The 22,800-nt window shown below is 46.4% G+C and overlaps 1 protein-coding gene, 1 non-coding gene and 1 pseudogene across 3 annotated transcripts; 1 reads left to right on the top strand and 2 right to left on the bottom strand.

The window, feature by feature from the left end:
- Positions 1-371: 371 nt before the first annotated feature.
- On the bottom strand, positions 372-15,789 carry LOC138086342 (glycine cleavage system H protein, mitochondrial-like; annotated as a pseudogene).
- On the bottom strand, positions 10,937-11,039 carry LOC138086753 (U6 spliceosomal RNA). Its single transcript, XR_011145449.1, has one exon. It is a non-coding gene; the product is annotated as a U6 spliceosomal RNA (small nuclear RNA).
- Positions 15,790-18,006: 2,217 nt separating the features above from the next.
- C1QTNF2 (C1q and TNF related 2) lies at positions 18,007-22,311 on the top strand. Of its 2 annotated transcripts, XM_068981203.1 has the most exons (3): positions 18,028-18,271; positions 21,673-21,690; positions 21,895-22,311. In XM_068981203.1, the coding sequence occupies exons 1-3, from the start codon at positions 18,028-18,030 to the stop codon at positions 22,284-22,286; spliced, it is 654 nt and encodes a 217-aa protein (XP_068837304.1). In that variant the 3' UTR covers positions 22,287-22,311. The 2 variants fall into 2 exon arrangements, with proteins under 2 accessions (XP_068837305.1, XP_068837304.1); XM_068981204.1 differs by having other exon boundaries at positions 18,007-18,271; positions 21,673-22,311.
- Positions 22,312-22,800: the final 489 nt, after the last annotated feature.

Here is a 22,800-nt window from a genome sequence, read left to right as displayed (position 1 = left end):
GCCTCTCTCCTTGGCTTGCAGATCCCTACCTCTTGACTGTGACCTCGCACGGTCATCCCTTGGTCTGGGTGTTGTGTCCTAATCTCCCTTTATTATACAGATATTAGTCATATTGGATTAGGACTCATCAATATGACTTTGACATCAATTACCTCTTTAAAGATCCTGTCTCTAAGTATAGTCCCACTCTGGGGTTCCAGGGGCTAGGACTTCAAGACATGAATTTTGGAGAAACACAGTTCAGCCCATAACACCTTGTCCAAGTGGCAGTCAATTGGTGCCCTACCAGAATGTTGCCAGGTCCTCCAGATCCTGAAATACAGCTGGAAATCTATTTTTGTTTCAAACTAGTTTATTTAGGGGTTCCACTTTCAGTCCTCAATAGATTTTGTGTATTTCTCATATACTTCTTCACTCATTAGTTCATCTATTTCTGAAGGGTTATGGAGTGTCATCTTGACCAGCCAACCATCTTCATAACAAGTTTTGTTAACAAGTCCTGGATTTGCTGCTAGAGCTTCATTAATTTCAGTTACTTCTCCTGATAGAGGAGAAAAGAGTTCCCTAACAGCTTTCACAATTTCCAAAGCACCAAATTCCTGGTTTGTTCAATTTTGTCCCCAATTCAGGCAGACTACAGTAAACAACATCTCCCAAAACTTCCTCTGCAAAACTGCTGATTGCCACTGATCCAACACCATTTTCTGTTGTTACCCATTCATGTTTTTCTGTGAATTTCCACGCTGTCTTCAGAGCAGGGTCCCCAGGGCCACAGTGGGCAGGGCACGTTCGGTGAATAGATGGTGCGCAGGCAACAGACCACAGCCTGAACACTCCGCACCAGCTGCTCATAGTGCCACGTTTGCAGGGCTCCCTGGAAATCTTTTTTTTTTACTGAAACACAACTGACTTAGGATATTAGTTTCAAATGTATAACACAATGATTCAATATTTTTACACACTACAAAATAATCACAATAAGTCTAGTTATCATGTTACTATAAAGTTTATTACAAGATTATTGACTATATTCCCTAGGCTGCACATTACATTTCTGTGACTTATTTATTATGTAACTGGAATTTTTTATCTCTTACTCTCCCTCACCTATTTCATCTGTGTCTCCTCTGCCTCCCCCCAGCAAACATCTGTTTGTTCTCTGTGTCTATGACTCTGTTTCTGTTTTGTTATGTTCTTGATTTGTTTTGTTTTTTAGATTCCACATGTAAGTGAAAATCATACGTTATTTGTCTTCTCTGGCTTATTTCCTGTGAAATAAAATCCTCTGTGTTCATTCTAGGTCTGTCTATGTTGTCACAAATGTCAAGATTTCATCCTTTTTCGTGGCTGGTAATATTCTATATCTTCTTTATCCATTTATCTATCAATGGACACTTAGGTTGCTTCCATATTTTGGCTATTGTAAATAGTGCTACAATGAACAAAAGGGCACACATATCTTTTCAAAGTGGTGCTTTTGTTCTCTTCAGATAAATACCTAGAAGTACAACTTCTGGATCATATGGAAGTTCCACTTTTAATTTTATTAGGAACTTCCTTACTGTTATTCACAGTGGCCGCACCAATTTACATTCCTGTCAACAGTGTACAAGGGTTCCCTTTTCTCCCCATTCTGTCCAGCATTTACATGTTGCCTTTTTGATAACTGCCATTCTGGCAACTGTGAGATGATACTGTGGTTTAGATTTGCATTTGATGATTAGTGATATTGAGCATCTTTTCATGTGTCTATTGGCCATCTTTGGAAAAATGTCCATTCAGGTCCTCTGTTCATTTTTCATCAGGTTTGTTTTGTTTGCATGTTTGTTTTGCTGCTGAGTGGTATGAGTTCTTTGTATATTGTGGATATTAACCCTTTATCAGATACATTGTTTGCAAATATTTTCTCTTGTTCAATTGGTTGTCTTTTCATTTTGTTGATAGTTTCTTTTGCTATGCAGAAGCTTTTTAATTTGATGTAGTACCATTTGTTTATTTTTACTTTCGTTGCCTGTGGCTGAAGAGACATAATAAAAAAAATTATTGCTCAGAGTGATGTCAAAAAGCATACTGCCTATGTTTTCTTCTAGGAGGAGTCTTATGATTGCAAGTCCCACATTTAAATCTTTAATCGATTTTGAGTTTATTTTTGTATAGAGTATGTGAAAGTGGTTCAGTTTCTCAACATCAAGTTTGAAAAGGCTGTCTTTGTCTCATTATATGTTCTTGCCTCCTTGGTCATAGATTAATTGACCATACAAGTATGGGTTTATTTCTGGGCTCTTTATTCTGTTCCATTAATCTAAGTGTCTGTTTTCGTGCCAGAGCCACACTGTAGCTTTGTAGTATTGTTTGCAATCAGGGAGCATGATACCTTCAGCTTTGTTCTCCTTTTTCAAGATTGTTTTGGCTATTTGGGGTCTTTTGTGTTTCCATGCCGGAGAAGGCAATGGCACCCCACTCCACTACTCTTACCTGGAAAATCCCATGGATGGAGGAGCCTGTGGGCTGCAGTCCATGGGGTCGCTGAGGGTCGGGCACGACTGAGAGACTTCACTTTCACTTTTCACTTTCCTGCATTGGAGAAGGAAATGGCAACCCACTTCAGTGTTCTTGCCTGGAGAATCCCAGAGACGGGCAAGCCTGGTGAGCTGCCGTCTATGGGGTAGCACAGAGTCGGACATGACTGAAGTGACTTAGCAGTGTTTCCATGCAAATATTAGAATCATTTGTTCTAATTCTGTGAAAAATGCCATTAGAATTTTGATAGCAATTGCACTGAACCTGTAGATTACCTTGGGTAGTATAGTCATCTTAACAATATTAATTATTTCATCCATGAGCACTATATATCTTTCCATCTGTTTCTATCATCTTTAATTTCTTTCATCAAACTCTTAAAGTTTTCTAAGTAAAAGCCTTTTACCTCCTTGGTTACATATATTCTGTATTTTATTTTGAAATCTTGATTTTAACACAAAATCTCCCAAATTTTACATTGGCAACAATTTCAAAGGTAAAAATAAATAAATAAAAGCACAGTGCAGTCTGTGGTTTGCATAAGGCCATTGATAAGCCAGTTGGTCACCTCTTGTCTAGACTATAACTTCATCAGTGGCAGGACCATCTTCCACAGCTCTCAGCCAGAAGTGCTTGCACACTACAATCTCAACAAAAAGCTGATCACTGAATGACTAAATTCCAATTTTAGATCCTTGTTTAAAGTAGGGTCAGTTCAGTTCAGTCACTCAGTCGTGTCAGACTCTTTGCGACCCCATGAATCGCAGCATGCCAGGCCTCCCTGTCCATCACCAACTCCCGGAGTTCACTCAGACTCATGTCCATCGAGTCCGTGATGCCATCCAGCCATCTCATCCTCTGTTGTCCCCTTCTCCTCCTGCCCCCAATCCCTCCCAGCATCAAAGTCTTTTCCAATGAGTCAACTCTTCCCATGAGGTGGCCAAAGTACTGGAATTTCAGCTTTAGCATCAGTCCTTCCAAAGAAATCCCAGGGCTGATCTCCTTCAGAATGGACTGGTTGGATCTCCTTGCAGTCCAAGGGACTCTCAAGAGTAGTCTCCAACACCACAGTTCAAAAGCATCAATTCTTCAGCGCTCAGCCTTCTTCACAGTCCAACTCTCATATCCATACATGACCACAGGAAAAACCATAGCCTTGACTAGACAGACCTTAGTCAGCAAAGTAATGTCTCTGCTTTTGAATATACTATCTAGGTTGGTCATACATTTTCTTCCAAGGAGTAAGCGTCTTTTAATTTCATGGCTGCAGTCACCATCTGCAGTGATTCTGGAGCCCAAAAAGATAAAGTCTGACACTGTTTCCACTGTTACCCCATCTATTTCCCATAAAGTGATGGGACCAGATGCCATGATCTTCGTTTTCTGAATGTTGAGCTTTAAGCCAACTTTTTCACTCTCCTCTTTCACTTTTATCAAGAGGCTTTTTAGTTCCTCTTCACTTTCTGCCATAAGGGTGGTGTCATCTGCATATCTGAGGTTATTGATATTTCTCCCGGCAATCTTGATTCCAGCTTCTGTTTCTTCCAGTGTTTCTCATGATGTACTCTGCATAGAAGTTAAACGAGCAGGGTGACAATATACAGCCTCGACGTACTCCTTTTCCTATTTGGAACCAGTCTGTTGTTCCATGTCCAGTTCTAACTGTTGCTTCCTGACCTGCATATAGATTTCTCAAGAGGCAGGTCAGGTGGTCTGGTATTCCCATCTCTTTCAGAATTTTCCACAGTTTATTGTGATCCACACAGTCAAAGGCTTTGGCATAGTCAATAAAGCAGAAATAGATGTTTTTCTGGAACTCTCTTGCTTTTTCCATGATCCAGCGGATTCTGGCAATTTGATCTCTGGTTTCTCTGCCTTTTCTAAAACCAGCTTGAACATCAGGAAGTTCATGGTTCATGTATTGCTGAAGCCTGGCTTGGAGAATTTTGAGCATTACTTTACTAGCATGTGAGATGAGTCCAATTGTGCAGTAGTTTGAGCATTCTTTGGCATTGCCTTTCTTTGGGATTGGAATGAAAACTGACCTTTTCCAGTCCTGTGGCCACTGAGTTTTCCAAATTTGCTGGCATATTGAGTGCAGCACTTTCACAGCATCATCTTTCAGGATTTGAAATAGCTCAACTGGAATTCCATCACCTCCACTAGCTTTGTTCGTAGTGATGCTTTCTAAGGCCCACTTGACTTCACATTCCAGGATGTCTGGCTCTAGATGAGTGATCACACCATCGTGATTATCCGGGTCGTGAAGATCTTTTTTGTACAGTTCTTCTGTGCATTCTTGCCATCTCTTCTTAATATCTTCTGCTTCTGTTAGGTCCATACCATTTCTGGTATGGGTACACCCATAGAAATCCTGAACCTTTGCATTCATGCCATGCCATAAAATCACCTCAACTGTTACAACTGCCTTCAATGCTGTTTATCCCAAAGCTCACAACTGTTCAACTCCTCACAAGGTCACTGTTCTCACCATTTTACAGATGAGGAAACAGCAGACCCAGGTCTGCTCATTTATCCTTCTCCAATTATCTCTCTCATTGTCTTCAAATTTTATCATTATATCAGAATAATACCATTATTAATATTACTGAGGGATTACTGTGAGCTATTTACTGAATGATCCTATGTAATATTCACAATTACTCTATAATGAGGTATGAGCAATCAAATTATTCATGGAAACATTCCTAAAGTCCTCAAATAATTCAAACTGATGTAACTCAATACTCATCTATTAAAGGATGACAGGTATTTCTGCTTACCCATTAGAATTTCTGCTCACCTATTATAATATCCTTGCAAGGTTCTTGACAAATTTTCACATATAAAGTGAAACAATAAATATTTTTATACCATGCTTTTTCAAATTTACTAATTCAAATAAGACCATACACATGGCTTTTCCTATTTCACAGACAAGAAAACTGAGAGCTTAAATAATGTAACAGAGGGCAAACAGCTAGAAAATGCCTGTTAACCACTTCTTAACCACCAGTTCAGCCATGTGCTCTCAAAGGCTAGCATTGTGTCACACCTTTAAAGTGATCCTGAATGCCCATCATGGCCTGACTGGAAGTGAGTTCCTGGAAACCAGCAAGCCCAAGGAAGTCAAGGAAAACAGTTTTTTGTCCTGAACCCCTCAGAGTACAGACTTTGTTCCTCTCCCTTAGTTCCTGAATCCTCAAGAATAGTCCCTTCCATACCATTCCAAGGGATCAACTAGTTCCCAAATTGCCTTCCCCTCCCTCTGTATGGTCCTGGATGCCCCTCAAGGGAGCCTAGATCAAAGAGAAAGGAGGAGCAAGGCTTGTTTCTCGCCTGGTCGCATAGGTATGTCAGTGGGACCCTCAGTATAACCAGATCATGTGCCCTATAAGAGCAGCACCCACATCTTTTCATCCTCAGATCCCCAGTGTCTAGGCTCCAACGCAATAAGAATAAGCCGCACCATTAGGCATCCTTTCCAAGTCACGGTACCAAGTATCTGCATACATGATAGCCCATTTGGTCCTCCTGTCAGTTAATGAGATCAACACTCTGATTCCCCTCTTTCTGTTCCGTGGAGCCTGAACCTGCCAAATGGACCAGGGGTAGGGGGCCAAGCCAGACACCCCCGTTCTTCCCTCTTGATGGAATGGCAGAAGTGAAGGCCAAGCCTCCATGGGACTCTCCTTTGGTAGCAAGAGACAGGAAAACAAACTATCTTACCTGAAAATGGAGAATGTACTAGGATAATACAGAGGCTCCAGGTGAAATGCCACAGGACTCCTGGAGGAGGTGAGGGTAATTTCTCGTTGATTCAGTTTCTGTTGGTGACAATTTTAAACAAGGTCTGAATTTTTGTATCATGTTTCAACTCCATCATCAAAAAAAAAAAAAAAATCCATCACCTTGTTTGCTTTTCAGAAGGACAGAATAGGCAATGTTTTTATCTCTCTTCCTCTATAACAGGCCTTACTCTAGGAAAATTAAATCCTTATAAAAACCTTCTAAGGTAGGTACCATTATTATCATCCCCATTTTGGAGGGGGGATAAGGATGAGGGAGGGAGCGTAAGCAACCTGTAGAAGGACCCACAGCTAGTGGTCATTGCTGCAAGTGTGAAATACACACTGGGCTTCAAAAACTTAGTGGTAATTAAAGAATGTAAAATGCCTCAACAACTTTTACACTGACTACATGTTGAAATGATGGTGTTTGCGTTATCTGGGGCTAAATAGCATGAAAATTAATTTCATCTGCTTCTTTTTATCTTTCTCACGTGGCGGTGAAACCAATTAAAAAGACACATGTGACTCATGTATCCTCCTCCTATTGGGCAGCACTTTGGAAGGCCACTTGGAGGGCAGATCTCAGCAGAAGCTAAACACAGGGCTCTGAACACGTTCGGGCCTCCTCGCCCGTCCTCACACCCTATACATCAGCTGCCTGCTTCTCTCCCTACGGTCTGTGGTCTCTAGGACAGAGAAAGCTGTGGGTAGCACTGAAACAAGACGGCTTTGGCTTCAGCCGCCTCAGAGTCTGACTCCGACCGCAGCTGAGGTCCCATGTGAAGAAGCCTCGGGCCCAGAAAGCGGGCTGCACGCCCACCACATGTCACGCGCTTTGGTGTGTAAGAGATTGGCTCTGTCAGAGACTAGAACTTGGTGGCATACTGCAGTGCCCGCCAGGCTGACTTCCGGTGTGCAGTCAGAGTTCCAGCTGCGGCAAATCTCGCGATGTCTGGCTCCTAAGCCTCGTTAGGTCACGCTTTGGCGGTGGACCCTTTTTATTCTCGGCTGCTGCTGCTGCTGAAGTCGCTACAGTCCGACTCTGTGCGATCCCATAGACGGCAGCCCACCAGGCTCCCCCGCCTTATTCTCTAGACTGAGCCAAAAACAGGGACAGCGGGTGGAAGAAGGAGAAAGCAGCAGCATCAGATATTTTCGGCGGTCTCCTGGCAAGTGGGCCCCACGACTTTTAATCCTTTGTGTTTAGACTGGGGGCTGCAGTGTTTCCACGTGGGCATCCATCTCCAGATGCCAGCAAAAGGGGGACTGGTTCCGTGAGCCCTGTGGGAGGACCGGCAGCCAGCCCCTCTCTCTTCCCATCGGGCCTCTCTCAGCTTCTCAGAGAAGCTGTTTCCAATTTGCTTCCTGGAATTCAGGGAGGGCATGGGATGTTTTTCATCATGGAATTTTCACTCCCATCAAAGCGAATTTTCAGCGAGCAAGCCCCACCCCATTCCCACCACCAGCCCTTTTCTTTCAACTGCAAACACAGGGAGAATTGCCCGGCTGGGTCAGAGTCAGGTGTCCTCCCCCTGAAGCGTTCCAGGGGCTTCTGCTGGGAGGTTAGGAAGGTGCTGCTGTTAGTTCCGCTGCAGCTGGTGGCAGTTACTGTTTTAAACAAGGCTCTAACTTTTGTATCATGATTTGCTTTCCACTTTGGTTATCTTATTAGATTCTCAGAAGACCCCTGTAAGGCAGCCAGGGTGAGAGTTGTGATCTCCATCTTACAGGTGAGGAAGTGGAGGCCCAGCTAAGAGGAAATGACTTTCCCAAAGCCACATGGCCAATGAGTTACAAAACTAGCACGGGGACCCCCCTCTTCTGAATCCAAGACCAGCCGTCTCCTTGGGTTTCCGTCAGTAGCCAAGTGTGGCTTTGTCATCCTTTTGTTCCTGTTGCTCTTTTATTACATACGAGTGACCATTTCATTCAAGGCTGTTGAACAGCTGAGCTGAGCTCTGGGCACTGGTGACATAACAGAGCAAGATAGGCAGGGCCTCTATATTCCTGGACCTTCCACTCTAGGGGGAAGACAGACAGCAGAAAGTTAATGAGCCAAGAAACAAAAAAATATAGAATCACAACTTGGGCCAAGTGCTTCGGAAGGAAGACCAGGGTGGTCTGAGCAAACAGGCAGGGGTGGGCCTCTCTGAGGAGGCATGAGCCCTGAGACATGAAGCATGAGGCAGGCAGCTATCTGAAGGCTTCCAAGGGAAGGCAGTTAGGCAGAGTTCAGAGTTCTCTTCAGCTGCTGAGCTTTTTACTGTGTCACACTTGGGGCTAGAAGCTTTGAATACATTAGCTATTATTCCTGCACAAACTCCATGAGTTGAGTATACTGTTATTCCCTTTGGATAGTTGCTGCTAGCACTGAGTGAAACACCACCACTACCTGTCAGTGTGACCTGGTAACTAACAGGTCAAACTTATTTGAGCACAATTTATATCTTCCAGTCTCCAAGGAAGATTGTGCAAAACTCAGACTCAGCAGCCTCAAGGCCCGGACAAGTGTCTCTGGAGTTCGCACTTTCAGCCACATTCAGGTAGAGGCAGTTAGAGACCCATGTCCCCGCTGCTGGCCCTTCTCACGTCACTTTGTGAATAGAGGGCCCTTGGGAATGAAGCAGGGGTTTGTGTCCTGAGGACCATGAACAAGAGCAGGGAGGAGGTCCTGACAGTGGACCTCAGGCTGAGGCCCTTTAGCTCCGACTGTTTTCCTAGAACACATGGCTTTATGATTCATTAGCTGCTTAACTGAGAGATAAGGAACCCAGGGACTGAGCAAATTAAAACCAGACTGAAGAACTTCATTCAAGTTCAGCACCTCATGATTCCATTTTAGGGGTTGAACCAGCTAATATTGTTTTCCCTTCGGCAGGAAAATTACCTTGCAGCCTTCCCTGTTCAACTCACACCAGCAAGGACAAGTTAGGAACTAAGAAAGTTTTTTTTTAAAGATGAGGAAGGGAACGTCCCTGGTGGTCCAGTGGCTAAGGCTGCACACTCCAAATGCAGGGGCCCTGGATTTAATCCCTGGTCAGGGAACTAGATCCTGCATGCTGCAACTAAGACCCAGTATGGCCAAATATATAAGCAAATCAAAGATAAGGAAGGACCAATACTTTTGTTTTCTTATCAATTGAACAGATATTTATGGAGTACCTGCCATGTGTAAAATATTCTGCAAGCCTTCTCCCCAGAGGAGGGGTGGAGCCCTGTGCTCTATGAGGTGAAAAAGAAGGTGGTGGAACAGAACTTGCAGACCAAGGGGTGGGTTAGAGTGTGGCCTGAAGGGGAGGGGAGTGTAGGAAGAGAGGGGACTAGCCTGGGTTAGGATGGAAGCAGGGAGCCATTTCCTTTAGTTCCGCATCAGGGGTTCCAATATTTGCTCTTTGCAGCCAGCAGCCACTGGAGTAAGACTGTCTAGAACGTGATGTGGCTAAGTTACATTTGTAAATGACCCCTCTGGCTTGGGCAGGTGAATGGCCATCAGGGGAGCAAGAGACCTGGGCGGAGACACTGGCCAGCTCTAAGCCAGGAATGAGCTGATGGTGCTTGGGGGGAGATGCTTTGGGTTCAGCCCCTGGGAACACCCCATTGACATTCCAAAGGGGCATCCCAATGGTGGGATGTCAGGGCTCAGGAGACTGCTCCTAATCACCTTGGCTAAGCCACGTATGGGCCTCTCAGAGGACAGGAGTTTCCCTCAAATGTCAATCTCAAATATCCTGAGGGAGAAAGAGCATCACTTTTACATTTTCCAAATCACGTATTTTATATATGTGTGTATGTTTGGCATGTGTGTCATGATATAATAAAAGGATATCAAAGAAGTTTCTTTATTGCTGTGCGTGGCTTTGGCCTATGCTTTAAGGTCTCTGCTATGATTTGGGATATTTAGGAAGAAAAATCTAAGAAATGCTGACATAATGGAAAGCATTTGGGCATTAGGGTCAGCCAAACCCAAATTCAAATGTAACTTCTGCCATAAACTAGTTGTATAAACACGAGCAAATTCGCCTCTCTGAGTTCAGTTTCCTCTTCTATAAATCAGAGAGGGGGAAAAAATAGCAGAGAAGGGAATAAGGTGTAGTACATTACACATCGTCTCCAGAGCGTGTCAGACTTGGGTTCAAATATGCTCCCCAGAACCCAAACTGTGTGATTTGGGGTAAATCATTTCACTTCTCAGAGCCTCTGTTTCTTCCAATGAAAAATGAGACAGTAAGTTTACTGCCTTGTAGGGCTTATTGTAAACTTCAAATAAAATAATTCCAGTAAAGAGCTTTGAACAGTGCCAGGAACTTTTTAGGGGTCCAGTTAAGTCAGTTTGCCTCTCAGTTTCCCTCTCTGTGACCAATCACGTTGGATTGGATGGTCCCTTGGGGCTCTCCTCAAGTTTGTAATTCTAAATTTTTAAAATACATTTATTTTTAATTGGAGGATAACTGCTTTACAATGTTTCTGCCATACATCAACATGAATCAGCCATAGGTATACATATGTCCCCTCCCTTTTGAACCTCCCTCCCGCCTCCCACCCCCTCCCTCCCCTCTAGCTTGTCACAGAGCACTGGGTTGAGCTCCCTGTGTCATACAGTAAATTCCCACTGGCTATCTATTTTTCAAAATAGGGAACGCTTCACAGATTTGCATGTCATCCTTGTGCAGGGGCCATGCTAATCTTCTCCCTATAGTTCCAATTTTAGTATATTTGCTGCCAAAGCGAGCACCTAAATTTATTTTTAAAACTCAGCAAGAGTTCACTTGTCTGGATGCCTGGGCACTTGTCCATTCTCCACGCACTCACCCCTAATTTTTTCACCACTGTGGTGTGGAGAGTAGGCTGGGAGCAGGGCTGTGTAGAGCTGGTTATTTTGGAGGGGCCCCAGAGGGAAGGAAACTCTCCTCTCCCTCCCTCTGGGTTTGGAGTCAGAACCTAGTCTCCCCGCCTCTATTTCCAAAACAGTTGCTGGCTGGAGCTGCAGGAACCTTCAGGCTCCAGCTCAGAGAAATCCCTTCCTCCCTTCGAGTTCCAGAGCCCCACGCCTCCACCCAGCCCCTGGGGCCTGCCCTGGGCCAGCTTCACTGAGCCAGATCCCCTGCTGTCCACAGAGGCTGGAGAGCGCGGACCCTGCTCCCTCTTGCCAGGTTTGTGTGTCCAGAGTAGAGATGAGAAGCAACAGGGGAGCCAATCCGAAGCGCAGGGTTCCACTTTCACCGTTCTCTCTTTCTCCTCTTGCCTTCTCTCTTTCCTGCCTGTCTTGCGGACTCTCATCTGCCTGGAAGACTTGCTCCCACCTGCTTCCTTCCTTCTTTCCTCTGTCCCTCCTTCCCTCGTCCAAAATATTTGCAGGTTGTAACTTTCCAAATTATTTCAAATCTGCTTTGAGAAGTGGGTTTCTCTTCTGGGGTCCCAGATGTGTCCCAGCTCACAAGTAACACTAAGACTAGTTTTGCAAGACTCTCGTCAAGCAGACAAGGGAAAGAGATGGAGATTCCTGGAGCCTGGGGAATCTAGGACACAGTTTTCCAAAAGTGCATCAAACATGTAAGCTTCCACCACGTTTCCTAAGTCTGCCTCCCGTCTCTACCACTAACTACACGGCCCATGTTGAGCACAGGAGACACCAGAAGACAGCAGCTTAATTAAACTGCAGCTTAATTTTTGCCTCCCTCTGCTCTTTTGTAGGGATTTCCCTATAGCTCAGATGGTATGGAACCTGCCTGCAATGCAGGAGACCCAGATTTAATCCCTGGGTCAGGGAGATGCCCTGGAAAAGGAAATGGCAACCCACTCCAGTATTCTTAGGTACTATAAAGCTCCTCTGTAGGGCTTCCCAGGTGGCATTTGTGGTCAAGAACCCGCCTGGCAATCCAGGAGACAGAAGAGTTTGATCCCCGGGGTCGGAAGATCTCTTGGAGGAGGGCATAGCAACCCACTCGAGTATTCTTGCCTGAAGACTCCCATGGACAGAGGAGCCTGAAGGGCTCCAGTCTATAGGATCAAAGAGTCAGACACAACTGAAGCAACTTAGCACTCATGCCCCTTTATAATTTAGCCAGTGAAGGTGTTGCAGAAACCAGTACTCAAGAAACCAAGCACCACACTAGAGAGTTGGAGAACTCAGGTTTATTATGCTGGAGGGCCCAGAGGAGTTAACACTCCAAGCTTTGAGCCCCAAACAAAGGGGTTACAGAGGTCTTTATACATGGACAGGCGTGATTAAGCGGGTTTTCGGGTTTGCAGGGGTTAGGGCGATTGCAAAGAGCAGGACAAGGGTGAGTGAGATAAGCTCCAGTTCCTAGTATTGTGAGTCCCCACTTTCTGAGACCTACATGATCTAGACTTTGCAAGGAACAAGCTGAGTTACAGAGGCAGAAGGAGAAAGAGGTAAAATTTTAACTTTTCCTCTTCAAAGGTGCTCCCCCTGGCAGTCTATTCCCAGGTAACCTGCTCTTCAATCATCATTCAAAGGTGAGGCTTCCTCCTGTCCCACAGTGCAGCTGCGATGCTGGCTGGGACACCTTAGCTCACCTCTTTCCAGGTTGAAGGAAGGAGCAGAAGAAGCAGTAATTGGACAGATGGTTCCTGTTTCATGGCTGAGATAAGGCTAAGCTCCCCTGGACCCGGCAGACACAGATGATGTCTCTTTCTTGGGGTACCTTCTGTGGGCGTTCCCAAGTTAAGCCCTCTGACTGTAACAACTGTGAAGCAGTCCATCACACTTTCATTTTGCAGGCAAGTCCAGGCTTCTCATTTCCAGATAACCCTGCATGATTATCCCTGCTGGGCCCCTCACTTCCTGTCCTGGTCCCTCTGGCCCAGGCTGGCTCCTACTGCACAATGTCTGGTACCTTCCGTGTACCAAGGAGGGTGAGAAGGCACTCTGCTCCCTCCCTGTGCCCCAGAGAGCTCTCTTCCTCCTTCCATTCGGCAGGCAGCTGCTCTCCCAGCGGCCAACTTGGCATGCAGTCCTCAGATGCATGTCCACAGCTCTCCCCCTCCCAGCCTCACTTAAAAAAAAAAAAATTTACTTATTTGGTTGTTCCAGGTCTTTGTTGTGGCATGCAGAATCTTTAGTTGCAGTATGTGAACTCTTGGCTGCAGCATGTGGGATCTAGTTCCCTGACCAGGGATCCAACCTGGGTCCCGTGCATTGGGAGAATAATATCTTAGCCACTAGACCACCAGGGAATTCCAAAGCTTGCCTTTTAAAATCCAAGAGTGCCCAGAGTCATGGAATGAGCTCTCAAAACTATTCCTTTGGATTTCCCTGGTGGTTCAGTGGTTAAGAGTCTGCTTGTCAATGCAGGGGTCACAGGATTGATCCCTGGTTCAGGAATATCCCTCATGCCATGGGGCAGCTAAGCTCCTGCACCACAGCTACTGAGCATGTACTCTAGAGCCACAAGTCATGAACCTGCTCCACAACAAGAGAAGCCATCACAATGAGAAGCCTGTGAACTGCAACTAGAGGGTAGTCCCGGCTCACTGTGACTACAGTAAGCCTGTGCATAGCAATGAAGACCCATTGCAGCCAAAACTAAGTAACTAAATAAAAAAGAAAAAGAACTTTAAATACAAAACAACCAAAAAAGCTCCTCCTCTGTCAGTTCTTCACTTTGGCCTGACCCCTCGATTGAGCATACAATATGTTCTCACATATGTCCTGGTGCCCAGATGAAAATATGGATTTTTAACACACTCTTTCTATCACCCACTAAGTCTTTCTTTGCATCCTCTCCAAAGGACTAGATCCCCGGAGCTATCTTGCGCCCTTGTTGAGTCCCTTTCCTCACATCGGGCCACAGGCCTTCCTTACACCCCAGCAGATGCTCTGTCCCAGGGTATCTGGCACCATAGTCCTGTCTGAGGGTCTCCAAGGTTTCCAAATGACACAAAATTTCGTAAGAATGGGTGTGCACTGCCACAGATGACAGTGTTCTTTACTGAAAAGGGATATTAGGAAGGGGTATGGAGACATGACATGAAAGATATAGTCAGCAAACTAAAACCTTTTTTCTTTACTTAATTAGGATTATAGAAATTGAAAAGATAATAACTTTATTACCACATGTTATTTAAGGCAGTGTCTGATACTAAATCATCTCTCCCTGGCCAGGGACGCTTCTGTGACATTTCTTCTCTGAGGTCCAGAGAAGGAAAGTGACTGGTGCAAAGTCACCAGGTTGGTGAGCACAGAGCTAAAACTAGACCAGCTCCCCGAGTCCCAGCACCAGCTCCACTCCTCTTCCTGGCAGGGGAGGCCTGGTCTTCTCTCCTCTTCATGTGTTCCCAGGGTTAAAGATTTGGAGGGGACAGGAGGAGGGACAGAGTCAGCCTGTGTCCAGAGCCAGCGTAGAGGTCTGGACAGGCTCCCAGGCCCCGGGCAAAGCTGGATGTGAAGGGAGGCCGAGGGCCCAGGAGGGAAGTGTGAGCCTTGACGGTGACATCTGAGCAGTGCTTCAGCTTTACTGCCAGCCGTACGGCTTCAGGAAGCCCTCTCGTGCTTGAAGGCTCTGATGAAGTGGTCGAAGGTTATGTGGAAACAGAGAAGCCAGCAAGGCTTTGCATCTGTTAAGAGAGGGCAGAATGGAGTCTGAGAGTCTCAGTCAGCATCAGAGGTGAAAGGGCCTTAGAAATCATCTAGTCTGTGTGTGTGCTAAGCTGCTTCAGTTCAGTTCAGTTCAGTTCAGTCGCTCAGTCATGTCCAACTCTTTGCAACCCCATGAATCACAGCACGCCAGGCCTCCCTGTCCATCACCAACTCCCGGAGCTGCTTCAGTCGTGTCCAACACTTATGACCCCCCATGGACTGTAGCCTGTCACACTCCTTGGTCCAAGGGATTCTCCAGGAAAGAATACTGGAGTGGGTTGCCGTGCCTTCCTCCAGAGAATTGTCCTGACCAGGGATCAAACCCGTGTCTCTGGTGTCTCCTACCTTGGCTGGTGGGTTAATTACCACTAGCGCCACCTGGGAAGCCCAAGTTGCAGTCAAGTGGGTCCCTGGACCACCAGCTTCAGCATTCCTCAAAGTACCTCAAATCCTCCAGCCCCAACGCAGACCTACTGAACCACAAACTCTGGGGGTTGGGCCCAGAAATCTGGGTTTAGACAAGCCCTCCAGTTGAGTCTGATGCACACTCGAGTGTGGAAACCAACCCCTTATTTTTGGTAGATTTTAAAAATTTTTTATTTTTAGTTTTGGCTGTGCTGAGTCTTCATGGCTGAGTGTAGACTTTTTCTAGTTGTGCCTTTTGAAGTGTGTCCCTTATGAGAAAAGATCTGGGGCCAAGGACAATTTTATTTCCGAGAGATGCACTGAGTTCTGGGTCTTCCTCAGTGATTAAAGCAGGAAGGCCTAAAGACAGATGGTGCTTGCCGAGTCACACAGGAAGAGGAAGGGCTGGTCCCCCAGGGTGTCTGGGAAGGTCACCTCCTTGGTACACAGGCTTTGCACTTTCTGGCTTGTCATGTTTTCGAACATGGGATCTAGGGCGTGCCGGCTTCAGCAGTTGTGGCACGTGGGCTCAGCAGTTGCTGCTCGAAAGCTCTAGCGGCCAGTCTCAGTAGCTGTGGCCCACGGGCGTAGTTACCGTATGGCATGTAGAGTCTTCCTAGACCAAGGGTTGAACCCATGTCCCCTGCTTTGGCAGGCAGACTCTTAACCACTGGACCACCAGGGAAATCCTCCAATCCCTTATGTTCCAGGGCATAGAAACTGCAGCCCAGAGAGGGAAGAGGGCTTACCTAAATTCACAAAGCCAGCTACCACTTCAGAGCCCATCCTAGAGGCAGGAAGTCTTGCTTAGAATAGTCTCCCTCCTGGTTTCATTCCTAGGAGAGAGGCTATTGGTTGCAAAGTGACGGAGTCAGTTTGCTGAGAGATCTTGAACAAGTGGCTTATTTCTGCTCTGGGCCTTTGCTTTGGCATCTTCCTGGAGAGGGGCTGGGGTAGATAATCTCTGGTCATGTAACACTCTGGTCTCTGGTGTGATCATGTCGCCACTGCCCCAGCCTTAAGAACATGGCGTGAAATTAAGACTTACTGAGACTTGCAAAGTGTCCCCCAAAATTACATCCCACACTTCTTATCCAGGAAGCTATTGTAGGATATGTGCCACCAAAATGAGAGAGTGAAAAAAAGTAAAATAAAAGGAAGGCATGGATTTGTAAAGCAGGAGATAAAACACAGGAGAGAGACAAAGAGAATCACCATGATGGTTATAAAGGAAAGTCCTGGGCTGTAAAGTGTGTACACAGTTGGAACGGAAGGAGAGAGGGCTCTGGGACTTATGTCTTCAGGAAAATAATTGGGAGAGGTAAATTATCTGATATATTTGATAATGTACAAATTAGTGATGTAGAAAACTAAGCAAATAAAATTATTAATATCTCCAGTAAGAAGAATGTATATAACACAAGAAGTATAATTATAGTATGGTGCTTAGCTTAGCAGTAAACTATAGTTATAATAGTGAATATAAGAGTGAATTTTGGTCTAGTCAAAAATTATGTTTAAACAGCATGAGGGAGAAAACAGGGTCCTTGAGTGATGCAAGAAGGCTGAATCCTCATCTGTCATAATAGGAATTCAAAAGGCAATGTCTGAAATTGATGGAACCTGCCTGGTGGTTCAGTGATTGGGACTCTGAGCTTTCACTGCCAAGGGGCACAGGTTCAATCCCTGGTGAGGGAACTAGAATCCTGCATGCTGTACAGCACAGTACAAAAAAAGAAAAAAGAAAACAACAAACAACTTTAAAACAGATAAAAAGAAGCTACATAAGCATATTATCTTTTAATGTCAATAAATTCCAGAAGAAATAGCCAAAAGCGTTTGGGGGAAGTGGGAGGGATGATGTGGAGGATGGGTAGGGCTGAAGATCACGGGCGGTTTTTCATTATAAGCTTTATGTTATTATTTGACTTTATAACAATGTGAGTATATCATTTTTATTATTCTTTAAATGAAAACAAAAACAGTGTAGCCTGGAGCAAAGCACACGAGCTCTGGATCTTCATGGCCTCATTCAAATCCCAGCCCTGCCACGCTAATTGCCTGCCTTAGTCACCTTGTGAACTTCTCTGAACTCCCTTTCCTCCTCATAGCTATTCGGTTAGGATGCTATGAGATTAAGTACTGTGTGGAAAGCTCCTGGCCCAGGCCTGGTACACAGGGAGCCCTCGGCAGAAGAGCTGTGCCCATCGTCTGCCAGTGCTGCTCAGGCTTGCGGCACCAACACTAGGAACTGATGCCTCACTTCTAACCCGCTAATGTGCTGCCCTGAATCCTCTAGCAGAGTTACAAATCACCACCAGCAGTCTGAAGTGTCTCTGCCCTTGTAACTTTCCATTCAGACCACATATTTGAATGAAACCATGGATCGAGTCTCTCCATCCACAGCTCATCCCCATCAGCGGTCACTGGGCTGTCCTGCCACTCCAGAGCACGAGGATGTGAGGATGAGTGCCTCCCCCATCCAGGACCCCTCCAAAGTGTATTCTGAGTCCATGACCCGGCTCATCCAGAGACGTCCAGGTGTGGGAGCACTGTCCGGCTACTTGCGTGTGATGTGAGAGGGAGGGAGGAACAGAGGTGTAACCGTGTCTCTCCCAGGCGCCCTCTCCTTCTCTGGACGACTGACCTCCAGTTAGCTCCGTGGCCAGACTCAGCTACTCACAGCTCTCTTGCCTCCCACAGGTGGCCACCATGATCCCCTGGGTGCTCCTGGCCTGTGCCCTTCCTTGTGCGGCCGACCCACTGCTGGCTGCCTTCGCCCGCAGAGACTTCCAGAAGGGCTCCCCTCAACTCATCTGCAGCATGCCTGGCCCCCAGGGTCCACCCGGCCCCCCAGGACCCCCAGGGCCCTCAGGAATGGTGGGAAGAATGGGCTTTCCAGGCAAAGATGGCCAGGATGGCCAGGACGGGGACCGAGGGGAGAGCGGAGAGGAAGGTAAGAAGCCCAGTCCCTGTCCCTCCTGTTCCCACCTGTTGATAACATCTGACTCAAAAGGGGTTTGCAAAGTTAGGAAAACTAATATATTTGAATCTTACTGCCTTATAAACCAAACTAATGTCTCTCTAAACAACAGAGTAGGAATTACCCGGCAGTCCAGTGTTTAGGACTTTCCACATCAGGGGGCATGAATTCAATCCCTGGTTGGGGAGCTAAGATCCCCTATATTGCACAGCACAGCCAAAAAAAATTTTTTAATTAAGAAAAAATGGTGTATTCTCTGGAAAGGAACAGTGAGCCTCAGATTTTCTGTTCCTGCCCATCTGCACTGTTGATTTGCTCAGTGACTTTAAGCTAGTCTCCTGAAATAGTATTCAGAACTCTCTAGGTTGCAAGAGACAGAAACCCAATTTAAATAAATAAAAATTAAAAAAGAAACCCAATTTATAGCCCCAAATGGAGTTTATTGGCTCATACAACTAGAAAGTCCAAGAGCCAAGCTTCAGGAATAGCTGCATCCAGGAGCTCAAATATTGTCAAGGCTTTGCTTCTATGTATATTGGCTTGGTTCTCACAAAGGTTGGAATTTATGAAATGCCCATTTGATCCATAGAGCAATTCTCAGGATGACTGATTCTTCTTGATCACATATTCATTCTGAACCAATCACTTTGACCATAGAGGTGAGGTACCACCATTTGCCAGGACTGGGTCAAGTGCCCACACCTGAGTGTGAGTGTGCATTGTGTGTGTGGTGAGGGCAGTTGATCACTGTGGTTGACAGCCTCACTAGGACCACATTAAGCAGTGAACAGCAGTTTTCCAAAGGAAGGGGTGCCAGGCAGACAATAGACCCATTGGAGACTGTCCACTCCACCTCAGCATTCTCCTGTCATCCTACAAAGGTTAGCACTATCAACCGGTTAATGCATGTCTTTCCTGGTCCCTTTCTGTGTATTTACATATATGTATACTAATACCAGGAGAAGGCAATGGCACCCCCACTCTAGTACTCTTGCCTGGAAAATCCCATGGACGGAGGAGCCTGGTAGGCTGCAGTCCATGGGATCGCTAAGAGTCGAACACGACTGAGCAACTTCACTTTCACTTTTCACTTTGATGCATTGGAGAAGGACATGGCAACCCACTCCAGTGTTCCTGCCTGGAGAATCCCAGGGATGGGGAGCCTGGTGGGCTGCCATCTATGGGGTCGCACAAAGTCGGACACGACTGAAGTGACTTAGCAGCAGCAGCAGCATACTAATACCAATGGAGAAGGCAATGGCACCCCACTCCAGTACTCTTGCCTGGAAAAATCCCATGGGCGGAGGAGCCTGGTGGGCTGCAGTCCATGGGGTCGCTGAGGGTCAGACACCACTGAGCGACTTCACTTTCACTTTTCACTTTCATGCATTGGAGAAGGAAATGACAACCCACTTCAGTGTTCTTGCCTGGAGAATCCCAGGGATGGGGGAGCCTGATGGGCTGCCATCTACGAGACTGCACAGAGTCAGACACGACTGAAGCAACTTAGCAGCAGCATACTAATACCAAACATTGCCAAGTACTTAGCATAAGCAATTTGTTCCTGAAAACTAGATGTTCAGTGAGAAAATGCTGTTTGGGAATTTATTTCCCAATTACTTAAAATAGGAAAAATTTAAATGCATTACACATTAACCCAAAACTCTAAACCACACACACACACAAAAGGCCTACATATATACATATGAGAAGCAAAGCACCTTGTTAGGATGTAAAATATCTGCAGCATTTCTTGCTGATCACCTAGTTCATAGGGTGGTTAACAGACCCTTGCTTTGTGTGCAGTGATGCTAAGACACTGCTTACACCTGGCAACCTCCAGCCACAGGCTTCTTAACATGCTTGACATCCAGCATGTTTCCCTCATGGCTCAGCGGGTAAGGGAGAAGGCAACGGCACCCCACTCCAGTACTCTTGCCTGGAAAATCCCATGGACAGAGGAGCCTGTGGGCTGCAGTCCATGGGGTTGCTAAGAGTCAGACACGACTAAATGACTTCACTTTCACTTTTCACTTTCATGCATTGGAGAAGGAAATGGCAACCCACTCCAGTATTCTTGCCTGGAGAATCCCAGGGATGGGGGAGCCTGGTGGGCTGCCGTCTATGGGGTTGCACAGAGTCGGACACGACTGAAGCGACTTAGCAGCAGCAGCAGCAGCAGGTAAGAATACACTGGCAATGCAGGAGACACAGGAGACCCAGATTCAGTCCCTGGATCGGGAAGATCCCCTGGAGGAGGATCTTAGAGTGGAAACCCACTCTAATATTCTTGCCTGGAGAATCCCCATGGACAGAGGAGCCTGGCAGGCTATAGTCCAAAGGATCTCAAAAAGTCAGACACGACTAAGCATAAACATGCTTTCCAAAACATCTGCCCACCCCCCAGCTCTGCCAGCCTGCCAACTGTTTCAATTAACCATTGTGTTTGGATATGACTCCAGTTACCCGTACATTTTGTTTGAAATGTAAAATGTATTGAGTTTAGGGGACAGAAATATAAATGTTTTTATATAATCATCAGCCAAAAATACTGTGTTGAGAGAAATGTACATTATTAGAATATGGGAATTAAAAACCCAGAGGTGTTCTGTAGGCACACATTACCATGGAAATGTTCTGCAGGATACACCAAGTGTATACATCTAGCGATGGTTACTAGGTGCCAGGCACTCAAATGTGCAAAGTAACGGGCATTGTGGTTTCTTTTGAACAAAAAAGAGCTTCTGCCACCTTCTTTTTCCACTTAACAGTATATTTTAGAGAAGTTTTCATATGGTACATATAAATCTGTGTCTTTTTTTTTTTCAAAACTCCTGCAGAGAATTGCATATAAGGGATGGACCATAATTTTTCTCATCATCTCCCTTTGGATAGGCATTTAATTGTTCCTAGTTTTTGTTATTGTAAGCAATGCTGCTGTAAAAACCCTTGCCCACATGGGCAGGGATCTCGGGCACTGGTCAAGGATTTCACTAAGGTCAATGCTTTGAAGTCAAGAGGCTTACAATTCTTGCTCAACCCATTATTAGCACAGCCTGGGGAAGGGCTGACCTGGCAGACAAACCAGACTCTTCCTTCAAAGGCAGGACAAGGGAAGGGCATGAATTGTGACAAGTCATCTTTGCCCCAATCCACATGATTCTGGAAGGTGCATATTACCATTCCCACTTTCCAGATAAGATGGGAGAAATGCCCCTGGTAATGTCATGATTTGCATCCATTTCTGTGTAACTGCACAGACTGTGTTCTTTCCTTTACCCAAAGCCTTGTGTTCCAAGGATGGAAAGCCAAAGCGAGCCCTCTGCCCGGTTCTCTGCGGCCCCCTCCATAAGACCAGCTGTTCTGTCTTCCAGGTTCACCTGGCCGGACGGGTAATCGGGGGAAGCCAGGCCCGAAGGGCAAAGCCGGGGCCATTGGGCGGGCCGGCCCACGTGGCCCCAAAGGGGTCAGCGGTGCCCCGGGCAAGCACGGCATACCCGGCAAGAAGGGGCCCAAGGGCAAGAAGGGGGAGCCGGGCCTCCCGGGGCCCTGCAGCTGCGGCAGCACCCACGCCAAGTCGGCCTTCTCCGTGGCAGTGACCAAGAGCTATCCGCGGGAGCGGCTGCCCATCAAATTCGACAAGATACTAATGAACGAGGGCGGACACTACAACGCTTCCAGTGGCAAGTTTGTCTGCGGCGTGCCGGGCATCTACTACTTCACCTACGACATCACGCTGGCCAACAAGCATCTGGCGATCGGCCTGGTGCACAACGGCCAGTATCGCATCCGGACCTTCGACGCCAACACGGGCAACCACGACGTGGCCTCGGGCTCCACCATCCTGGCGCTCAGGCAGGGGGACGAGGTCTGGCTGCAGATCTTCTACTCTGAGCAGAATGGGCTCTTCTACGACCCGTACTGGACCGACAGCCTCTTCACGGGCTTCCTCATCTACGCCGACCAGGACAGCCCCAGCGAGGTGTAGACAGGACGGTGCTCCTCTCCCAGCTGCTCCTGGACACGGGCTTCCAGCACAAGACCCCTAAACTGTTGGGAGCTGGAAGTCAGGAGCATCTAACCTCAGGCCGACCTCCTCCACCCTTTTTTCCTCCATCATTAAATCCAAGCCTTTTTATTCATTCTTCCATCTATCCATTTGCTAATTTTCTTAATAGGCACGATGAGAAAGGCGCTGCGCTACACTCCAGAAGGTACCTCAGTGAACAAGACAGAGAAAGGTTCTCTCCTCATGGGGCTTACATTCTAATGGGAGAAACAATTTACAAACAAAACAACAAATAGTGTAATTATTCTACCAGGATGGGAAGGCACCTGCCGCGGTGGAGCGTCATAGAAGAACAGGAGACAGGGAAGTGGGTGAAACTGGTTTTTTTAAGATATTGTCTTTTGGGGTTTATTTGCATAAAATCTTCCCTGGTGGCTCAGGCGGTGAAGAATCTGCCTGCAATGCAGGGGACCGGGTTTGATCCCTAGGTCGG

The sequence above is a fragment of the Capricornis sumatraensis genome, chromosome 9, assembly GCF_032405125.1.
Source record: "Capricornis sumatraensis isolate serow.1 chromosome 9, serow.2, whole genome shotgun sequence".
Lineage (NCBI taxonomy): Eukaryota > Metazoa > Chordata > Mammalia > Artiodactyla > Bovidae > Capricornis > Capricornis sumatraensis.
Note: the sequence above shows the minus strand (reverse complement) of the source record. Positions and strands in the feature narration are given on the sequence as shown.